We start from the raw sequence: 11,015 nt of genomic DNA on the forward strand, positions 1-11,015 counted from the left end.
TCCTTATGTAGATTAAACAGTTGAAGACATTGTCTACATTTAGTTTCTTAACTACAAGTAGCCAACTTTAGCAAGAATCCTTACAATAAAATATATAAATGATGGAGTAAATCAAATAAATATGTTACCATATATTGCAGAAACACGCACAAATAAAACTGAGTGGTGTAACTATTGAAAATCTGCAGATAGAGGCTGGCCACACTGGGTGTGAAAATGCCTCCTAAAGCCATTCTTAGGAACCATGAGTGTGTAGTTACACGTTTTAGATCCAAGACAGAATATTTAATTCTCTATTTGCATGCCACACTTTTTTTCCTGCAGTGGACTTGCTCTTCAGATGTGTGTGCGCCTTTGCCGCCTCCTGCTCCAGCCCACCCGGCCCCCTGCCCTCCCTACGCGCCTCCCCGGCTCTTTTTCCCACTGCTGAGAGGAGCAGGACGCGGCCACAGCGGCGGGAAGCAAATTATCTACAAGCACTTCCCCATTAAAAAAAAGTTCACACTCACATACACAGATGCCACCACAAGTAGGGACTCACATCGCCTTAGACCTGACCGAGGGAGCTTACATGGAATAACCTGAGAGGAGAATAGTGAAGAAAATGGACATACTATGACTTTTTTTTTTTTTTTTTTTTAAGTTTTTTAAAAATAATAATGCAGATGTTTATTATGCATAGCCAGGTTTAACTATTTGATATACTTTTTTCCGTACATGGTCAAAGTATCTGAGCAGGATATAGGCCTAAATGTATTTTGTGTTTTATTCAAACGCACAGACGCACCTGTGTGGAACTGGAGTTCAATGCACATCAGGAAGTTAAAGGACCTTCCTGCAGAAATATCAACGTATCTCCTCGGTCCTGATCCAATCAGAAGACTAATCCATCTGAATGGAGTATGCCCTGATATTTAATGCACTGATCCTAGTGTTGTTTCTGCTGTTGGATGTCGTGGAGGAGTTGACTGCAGCCTTATTGTGATCCAAAACCCAAAACTCTGAGAGAACAGCAAACTCTCATCCTCGTATCTATGTGTTATTACAGTAGCTTTGGGAACTCTGGATATTGTCGGGACTGTTACCAGGCACTGCATTAAACAGTTGTCAAACTCATGGGATCCTGCCCCTCGGGCGCCTGGGAGCTCCTCTGAGGTCTCCACTGCGCATGACAGAGCGCTGGACAGCTCCAGAGAGGGAAATTTAAAAACGGTTTTGGAGAATCAAGTGCAACTCAGTGAATACAGTACAGGAGCTCACACAGGCTCACACTATCTACAATATCACCAAAAACAGGTAAGATTCTACTATTTCTATCATTTGCTCTTATTGTCTGTTCCGGAGGCTTGCGCTAAATGAGCCAAGTGCGCAATTTTAGGGATTTAAAACGGGCGATTTTTTATTTTTCCTATAGGCAGGTTGAATGATAAACAATCTAAATTTAGTTTGATTAAATGTGACCAAACTGTTATCTAGACATTTGTACAGAATTTTTCCTAGCTGTAGATCTTAAACTTTTTCATTTATGTATTCTACTATATTAGATTAGACGTTTAAAGAAAGTTATGAGAACAAAAAGCATTCAGTGAAATGAGCCTGAGCAACAACAAAGGCTGATGAAACATCAAGATTTTATTTATTCAGCATTTCTTCTTTGTCGGATCTTAAAGCTTTGTTGAGTGTAAAATTTCCTTTTTTATTTTTTTAACAAAGGATGTGTATGTTATATTTCCTTAAATAACATGGACTTCCACCATGTTTGTTTACTGATACTGACAGTTTTTTTTTTTTTTTTTTTTTTTTTTATCAGTATAGTAATAATTGTCTATGGGTAGTGTATTTCAGAGAATTTCAATCCTAAATCTGTTTATGTCATTTATTTTTTGAAGAGACACCACATATCCCAGGAAATGATAGAAGGTGGAATTACATCCAGGATGTCAGGAATACTTGAGAATGCTGGGCATCATCCGTCTCCACAAGACTACAGGTAAGATAAGACTGCAGGTGCACAGCAGGTAGTTTTCATCACATCACACAGCCAATCTCATGCTGAACAACGTTCTGTTTTTGTTGTAAATAATGAGAAACAGGACTAAATCTGAAACACCGTAAATGATAAAAGACCTATTTGCATTCATCAAAGCTTTTAAGGTGTTTTCCAAAGAGTCACAGAACAAATTGTCTTTTCCACTGTCTTTCACCTAAAGGTAAATGGACAGCCCTTTTTGTGTGTGGGGGGTTACATGAAAAAAGAGAGAGAAAAAATCCTGAAGAATACATGATTTTCAGTCTGAATGGATCTGTCAGAAACCATCAGCTCTGTTTACACTCCCGCTGTCGGCACATGGAGAGCCTGAGCCTCTTGGCCCGGCTGCTCGGGGGAGACGGGGCGCTCTGGGTCACCAATGTGCACAAGTGGCTCCCAATTAGAAAAGGAGGAGGAAAGAGGAGGGAGGGAGGGAGACAGGGAGGAGGTGCAAAATGTAATGTTGTTAAACCTCTGGGAAGGCTTGTGTGACTACTGGATGATACATGGAGACACCAGCTCAACATGATTTGCATCAGTGAGCAATTTCTATGCTGCTGGTGGTAAAAGAGGAGGGAGTAGCCCCAGTGTGTCATGTCTGCTATAGTTTTCAGTGTCTGTGTGACATTTGTGATCAGTTTGTGCAATATGGAGTAGATTTGTCAGCCAAAGTTATAAGTGAACAGCTACAGCAAGACTTGGGCATGGTTTATGCTACGTAAAAAAAAAATGGTGGAAGAGACAACTTAAATTTAGATTTTCAAATGTGACCATTTTTTTCAGTTTGCTATACTTACACTTTTGTATAGCATACAGCTGTAAATAGAGAATTCAATTTGTGGGTAATGTAGCAAGCCAATCCTTTTTCATGTTTTTTTTTTTTTTTTTTTTTTTTTTACTTCAAATAGTGTCTTTCACCTAACTTAATCCTGGATGTTTTTATTTACAAAGTAGTACACTTACAAGATTTTAAGTCAAAGATGGTGCAAAACTCATTATATTTTGATACAACAAGACAAAGAGAAATTAAGTCAACCTGACAATGGTGCACTAATGTCAAAGCTCCAGCTGAGCTAGTCTTCACAAAGCTACCTGTCTGCTTCAAGAGGATCATCAGTCACAATCATCTAGTGGTGCATACAAGGTGTTCAAGGATGTGTGCTGATTCCTGGCCATGATGATGTCATTTCTTTAGACAGTAGGAGCAGAGCCCTGACCTCAAACTATATGTACACTCCCTCTGGCCTGAGGCTCCGTTGATTTTCCCCATTTAGGGAGGACAAGGGGGAAGGTGGGGGGTTGGGAGGCAGCAGAGAGGATAGAGGTTGGAAAGGGACAGGGAAGCAGATGGCATCCTATTTGTCCCTCTTATGTGAGGGCTGTCATTCCAACAGATTAATGCAAGGGTCGGGTAAAGAAAAGAAACGACAGAGACAATCAAGGAAGGGTCTGGGGAAGACAATAGAGCCACGTGCCACTGGGCAGATTTGTCGTTTGGGACACAATAGGTGATCATTTTTCAATAGACAAGGCCAACTGTTGCAGGCAACATGTGCTGCTGTCCCATGTTTCAAACGATCTCATGCGTTGTTTACTTATGATTCAGCCAATGGTTAAGGCGAGACTGTGGTCACCTGACACAGGGTTGATTTTTTATTAGGAGATTTGGTGTGCCTGTGTATGGGGGGGGGTTACTCCTACACTGTCTACAGACCCACAAAGTAACTGAATAGTATGTTGTCATAGCGACCCCAATTACTAAACCCTTGCACAGTAAGTGTGTGCAGAGAAGACTGGAGAGGATTCAAGAGGATTCCTCGCTTTTATTTATTTTTTTCCCTTGAAGGCTCACCAGATAAAAAATGCAATGACTAAAAACTAATCGGAACTGGCAGAACATTGGTTGAATAGAAATATTTGATTTAATCTATGTTTGGCATCCATTTAAAATACAAAATAGTAAAAAAAAAAATTGATTAAATAAAAATGTTGCTTCCACTTAAAAACTAAATGAGGCACTAATTTTAAATATAGGATTATAATCTTATTTGTAATGTAACTGCAATATTAAAAACTTACTTTTTGTACAGTTAATTGGCAAATACACAAAAAACAAAGTAGGGGAAACAAAGATCAGTGTGCCACTCTTGGAAAAAAAAAACAATCACAACAGATGATTTAGTGTGAATGAAAAGCTTGTTTAACTCCCTCATTGTTGATTAGAACTGTCACTGCTAAATAACACTTGTAGTTAATCTTCTTATGGTAAATCCTGCACAGCACGGCTAATACACAGCTTCGCTGAGCAGCTTTCATCTCTTTTTCTTCACATTCAGACTCATTACAGTGGTTTTGACTTTGAAGGACAAAATGTTCTGTAAAGTGTTTAGATTTAAATTCCACTTGAGGTCGATGTGTCTGAGCTGACAGCCGTGTTAACCCCCAAACCCCCTCCTTTCTTCCTTCCCTCCCTCCCTCCTCTCTTGAAGGCTTCTGACCACGGACCCCTCCCAGCTGAGGGAGGAGGACCTCCCTGGGGACCTGCAGTCTCTGTCATGGCTCACCTCTGTGGATGTACCCCGACTACAGCAGATGGCTGATAGCCGAGGCCACAGTAACGGGCCCTCCCAGGGCAGCCTGTTGGAGCAACAGACAGGTGAGATGACAGGGAGGGGACAGTGCAACATTCAAAACCAGCATCACCTCTGACTGGCCCAATCAGGACCGCTGGGATCAGGGGATCATCAGTGGGAAGTGCCCTTTGGACAAAGAAAGAAAAAAGACAGGGACCAGGGAGCATAGAGATAGCTGACCTCAGGGATGATTCTGATTAAAAAGTTTCAGTGCTAAGGTTTGAGGTGTTAGTGCTATTTACCCCATTACAGTAGATAGCACAAAACAACAAGTACAAGGCCTTCAGAATGTAAAAAAGAAAACATTTCTGAAGCTGGACAAAATGGACAAAACAATGGATCTGAAATTATTGTTTTTCTTTTTGTCAATCTATTTGGGTGGCCATGGCTCAGAAGGTAGAGTGGGTTGTCCAGTAACTGAAGGGTTGGCGATTTCAATCTCGCTCTGTCCCAGTTGTGTGCTGTTGTGTCCTTGGGCAAAACACTTCACCCTCCTTGCCTCCAGTGCTGCTACTCACACTGGTGTATGAATGCGTATGAATGTTTGGTGGTAGTCGGAGGGACTGTAGGCGCAGATTGGCAGCTATGCTTCCGTCAGGCTGCCCCAGGGCAGCTGTGGCTACAAATGTGGTTTAGCACCACCAGAGAGAGAATGTGAGAGCAAATGAATAATGGATCCACTGTACGCTTTGAGTATGCGTTCATAGAAAAGTACTTTATAAATCTAATCCATTATTATTATTATTTATTGAGGAATTAATCAGAAAAACATCCATTATTACAATTTGTCCTCATTTTTAGAATTAAACACAGAGTTAACAAAACAAAGTTACACAAAGAGAAATACAAAGATAACACACACACACACTTTAACATCCAACATCCCACCTAGCACCCCCCCAACCCTTCCCAGGACTTGCAACTTGACACAACACAGGAGGTCACCTAAGTTGTGAATTACCTCAAGACAAAGTATGGTTAACATTTTTCTTTATTAAAAGTGTAAGATATATAGAGAACATAGAAACAAAAAGCAACCATAACAAAACAGTCCTTACAATGGTGTCAATGTGTATTACATGTTAAAAATAATAAAATGTTTAATAAAGTAAAGCACCAATGAGTTTTGAAACTTGTCTGCAATTTGTGTATTATAACAGATTGCACTCTGAATTTCTGTAAAGTACGAAAGGCTTCCAGAAGAAGCACTAATCTCAGTTTATTTTATTTATTTTTGACATTGATCAAAAACTAATCTTAAGTCAATTTGATATATTGCCATCTCCTCTCATAACACAACTTGTAAAAATCTACTGACCTTGAACAAGCACAACTTTCAGTTATTGGTGAATGTGAAAAAAGAAACAGACTAAGATGTGCATTCGTAAGAATCTAACCCTGTAATTTTGTTTTGAAAGATATACCACCTGTGTTAAAGCCTAGTGGCATTATAGTGAATGGGAATCAGTGTCTTCAAGTCTCTGCTATATGTGATTTTAGTAGAGGAACAGGGCTTTTGAACTGTCCTTTAAAACTAAAAACAGCCTGGGTGTTCCTCCTTACAGCTCAGATGAACAGCATGACAATGACAGCGGGGCAGGGCTCCATGCTTCACCTGCAGAGCAACATGCAGCACAGCCCTCTGGGAATCAGCATCATCAACACCCACAGTGGAAGTGTGAGTTTTAAGAACCCTGAAAAGAAGGAAACGCTCCATAGCTTATGCAGCTTCTGTAGTTTAACGTCCCTGCTTGTGTTTTCTAGATGTCTCCATTCTCCATGAGTGGGATGCCCTCTCCAGGATACCAGTGTCCTACCTCAGTCTACCAGCCCACACCCCAGCAGGTGTACTCTCTAACCCAAACTGGGCAACAGGTAAAATACTCTAAAAAAAACAACAGAGAGCTAGATTTAATAAACACTGAAAGATAACATAATAAAGTATTTCAACATTTTCTCTTTCTATATTTTTCCTCTGTTAGTGTGCAGCCAGTGGACTTTATAGCAATGTCTCTTTCAACAACCAAAGTCTATTCACACAACCTCGCCTTGCTCCACAAGACCAGGAGCTGCAGCCCAAGACTTTCCCCAAACCAATTTACTCCTACAGGTTAGCATTACTGACTGTACTTGATTATAATAATAATAATAATTTTGAAAAAATCAGCTATTGTCCTGCTTAAACATAATGCAGATCAGCTGTTTGGAATGAATAATAATGTTTATCTGGTGATTTTTTTTCAGCTGCTTGATTGCCATGGCTCTAAAGAACAGCAAAACTGGAAGTCTACCAGTCAGTGAAATCTATAGCTTTATGAAGGAACACTTTCCTTATTTTAAGGTAAAATATCTGTAATATTCTTTTACCACAGCACAAAAAAATAATTGCATGAAGATAACAAATGTGACGGGAAATTATTCATACTCCTGCAGACAGCACCTGATGGATGGAAGAACTCAGTCCGACACAACCTGTCCTTAAATAAATGTTTTGAAAAAGTGGAGAACAAGACAAGCAGCTCATCCCGAAAAGGCTGTCTGTGGGCACTGAACCCTGCCAAAATTGATAAAATGGAAGAAGAGATGCAGAAGTGGAAACGCAAGGACCTCCCAGCAATCCGTCGCAGCATGGCTAACCCTGGTCAGAAAATGTGTTCATTTCTTTATGTCAAATGTCCAAGTCAGGGGTGTTAAACTAATTTTAGTTTAGGGGCCATATGCACCCCAATACGATCTCAAGTGGGCTGGATCAGTAAAATCATAACATAAAAACCTGTCAATAATGTCAATTCCTAACTTTTCTCTATGTTTTAGAGCAAAAAAAGAGTAAAATTACATTATGAAGATGTTTACTATCCTTTAAAAAACTGAATAACCTCAAAAACCTGAAATTTCTTAAGAAAAATAGGTGCAATTTTAGTAATAGTATAGCTCAACTTATCATTTACACATGTGCATTAAAACTTACTGATCACAGTGGATCTACAAAGACACAGTAATGTTATTGTTAAATTGCATAATATAATATAATATAATATAATATAATATAATATAATATAATATAATATAATATAATAATATATCGCATAATGTTGTTTAAATTGCACTTACTTCTCTTCAGACATTACCTTTTCATGCAATCTTATATTTTTACACTAAACACAAACAGAAACCTTTGGAGTTGTTATACTTATTTATAGGTTATTATGATAGTATTTTACTGACACACTTGAGATCAAATGGGGCTGCATGTAGAACCTGAACTAAAATGATTTTGACACCCTTGACTGTTAATATCTTCAGTATAATTTTTGCATTTCATAAATTCACCTCATGGGCCAGATTGGACTTTTTGGCAAGACAGTTTTGGTCCACAGGCCATATGGTCTAATGTCCAACTAAGCAGTGACTGATCAAAAACGTACTGTGACATGTCAAACAGTCTGACTGGTCTGTCTTATTCCGTGCAGATGAACTGGACAAACTGATCACAGACCGTCCAGAAAACTGCAGACGCAAGGCTTTAGATCCAGCCCTGACCCGGCTTCCCAGCTGTCCCTCTGGCCTCCCGCTGCCTGTCCCGGCCCAGATGCAGTCCCAGCCCATAGTCACCCTGTCTCTGCCATGTCTACCCATGCACCAACACCACCAGCTCCAGGCCCAGCTCCAAGCTCAGGCCCGGCTGGCCCCCATGTCCCCTGCCCCGGCCCAGACGCCCCCCCTCCACACAGTCCCAGACCTTTCCCACAGTCCGCTCACCCATCAGCCCAGCAAGCCCTCTGAAGACTTCTACAGTGTCCATGGAGACTCACACACAGAGGTGGATGCCCTGGACCCCAGCATCATGGACTTTGCCCTTCAAGGTAAACAGCGGTTTAAAAAGTTAGAAATAATACGCAAAGAAGTGGACTGTGACTGAATTTATTTTTGTCAAATTAGATATTTTGACTTTATTTCTATTTAATGATGCTGTATACTTGAGTGGGACATTGCACCTCTTACTCCACTGGTTGTATTTCAACGCTTTATATTAGTGCTGTGAAACAACAAAAAATTTTAATCAATTTAATCACAGGAACTAACGAATGCTTCGCATTAATGTGGTATTTTAAGCTGGAAGTCCTTCCTGCAGAGTGTGCATAATACTTTATGTCGGTCGACTGTTCCGTCTTGGTTGTTTTTAACTCAAATTTTCCACCCAGAGGGCCAACATGTTGTTTAGGGATGGGTTAATTGCATTAAAATTTTTAATCAGATTAATCATGATGATGGATTAATCCGCATTAATGCGTTAATTTTGACAGCTCTACTTTATATACTAGTTAGACGTAGACATTACAGATCAATAGAGAAAACCTTTAAATACAATATTGTTGGAAATTAAACCAGTGCTTTACAAACATTTTGGTTTCAGTCTTACAAAAAGCAGCATGTACTTGGCTCACATTTCAGATGTCTATAACTCCACCAAATACTGATTTTTTTCTCCTCTAAACATCTCACAGTTTCATTCAAACATTCATTCCAATCAAATATTACGGAAGAATTCAGTGGTTAGATGAAAAATAACAGAAACTGTAAACACAGTTGTACTGTATATCAGATCTTCTTTACTCACCTATTAATCCTGTGAAAAGGTCTATTGTCACCGTGTCTAAAACTGGACATAAAATAACAGTAACATCCAGCGACAACACCATTAATACACTGTTAATCACCTAGTGATGTCATATAATAATAAATCAGTACCTTTACTGAACATAACTTTGCCAGATTTTTCTGCTATTTCTTGTGTTTGTTTAGTTAACCCTTAAAGACCTAAACAACTGTCAACTAACAAAAGCATTTACTGATATAAAATGTTTAATAACCGTTGAACCATTAATCCTATCAATGCATGTAAATAATTCAGGTAAAATGCTGTTTCTCAGCTTTCCATCGATATCAGATATGACCTGTTTGGATGTTCAGAGGCTCTGTAGTGAACTTGGAGACACATTTATGTTCTGCAACATTGATTCACCAGTAAAACCTATGAAATTTAACAAATGACAGTGGTTGGAGACACTTGTTTTATGTTCAGTAAAGAATATATTTTGCTGGAAAAGTATCACTGTTTTGATATAGTAACATTTGAATTCATTATGAGCTTTTAGGAACATCTACATAATCAGTAAATGAAACATAAGAAAATGTAGCTTAAATGTAGAGAACAATTAATTTGGAATTCAACACAAAAATTGCTCTAGATTTTTTATGCAGGGCCTTTACTTGTAATGGAGAATTCTTAATTGGCTGTAGTGATCTGTTAACGAAAGTAAAGGATCTAAGTACTTCAACCACTTCTAATCATAAACAATTAGGTAAATACATTAACCTTTCCACCTTTCTGCTCAGGCAACCTATGGGAAGAAATGAAGGACGACAGCTTTAACCTGGATGCTTTGGGCACCTTCAGTAACTCACCCCTCCGACTATCAGACTGTGACTTGGGATCGGCGAGCCTCCCTCCTGCCTCCAGCGGAGCGAACCTGCCGCTGTCAGACGTGCAGGTGACGGGCCTCTACACCTCCTACAGCTCCCAGGATCCCCTCTCTTCCCAGTACATGGGCTCAGCTGCCAACAGCAAGCCGATTGTCCTGCTTTAAAGCCACTGAAAAAAGATGAGCTGAACTGTCTCTAAAACATGATTCACTCAACTGTCTGGATTTCTGTGGATGCCCATTGAAGAAGTCTAAAGTTCATTATGTGATACAAAGTACTAATCAGTTGGAATCTATCTGAAGAGGAACACTTTTTTTTTGCCACGACCCACAAGAAAACAGAAGGCATAAATAGTGGTGGCTGTAGAAAAAAGTATGTAAGACTATGTATGACTTATAGGTTTTGACTTTGCCAAGCAAAGACTCAAAGCCTGTGTAAGTATGAAAACTCTATGTGGAGAAGTATGTGTATGTTAGTATCCACCAGTTTTTCTGCGTTTTAAAGTCCTGCCATACTGTAGCTCCCGGTTTCCTGTCTGTTTTGTATTGTGCTAGACATTATTGCTGTGATGTTTTATTTATATTTATAAAAGGCAGCTGGAGAAGGTGATGATTTTATCAATCTTTTGCTGTATATATTTGAATGTCTCAAACTGCTATTGCCACAGAAAAGCTTTCTTTCAATTGTATTTACCCACTTCATCTCATTATACTGATGCGTGCCAACACAAAAATGAGCCATTTAATCCAGATTTTACACATTATTCATATTCGCAGTGGTTTAACATGTATGACAGTTACATGTATATTATGTTCATTAACTTGATCATAATAAAAATCACATGGGTAAATAAAGACGTTTCTTTTGCC

The 11,015-nt window shown here is 39.3% G+C and overlaps 1 protein-coding gene across 1 annotated transcript; it reads left to right on the plus strand.

Moving 5' to 3' along the window:
- The first annotated feature begins 471 nt into the window (after nucleotides 1-471).
- foxn4 (forkhead box N4) lies at nucleotides 472-11,000 on the plus strand. Its single transcript, XM_030143677.1, has 10 exons — nucleotides 472-1,296; nucleotides 1,890-1,990; nucleotides 4,519-4,685; nucleotides 6,228-6,340; nucleotides 6,427-6,537; nucleotides 6,645-6,772; nucleotides 6,907-7,003; nucleotides 7,096-7,303; nucleotides 8,133-8,525; nucleotides 10,060-11,000. The coding sequence occupies exons 2-10, from the start codon at nucleotides 1,911-1,913 to the stop codon at nucleotides 10,308-10,310; spliced, it is 1,548 nt and encodes a 515-aa protein (XP_029999537.1). The 5' UTR covers nucleotides 472-1,296; nucleotides 1,890-1,910; the 3' UTR covers nucleotides 10,311-11,000.
- Nucleotides 11,001-11,015: the final 15 nt, after the last annotated feature.

The sequence above is a fragment of the Sphaeramia orbicularis genome, chromosome 9 (assembly GCF_902148855.1).
Source record: "Sphaeramia orbicularis chromosome 9, fSphaOr1.1, whole genome shotgun sequence".
Classification (NCBI taxonomy): domain Eukaryota; kingdom Metazoa; phylum Chordata; class Actinopteri; order Kurtiformes; family Apogonidae; genus Sphaeramia; species Sphaeramia orbicularis.

Coding starts and splice junctions, on each gene's coding strand:
- foxn4 (XM_030143677.1), top strand. CDS start 1,911: ATGATAGAAGGTGGAATTACATCCAGGATGTCAGGAATACTTGAGAAT. Junction 1,991..4,518: donor CCGTCTCCACAAGACTACAG/GTAAGATAAGAC, acceptor CCTCTCTTGAAG/GCTTCTGACCACGGACCCCT. Junction 6,773..6,906: donor AAACCAATTTACTCCTACAG/GTTAGCATTACT, acceptor ATTTTTTTTCAG/CTGCTTGATTGCCATGGCTC.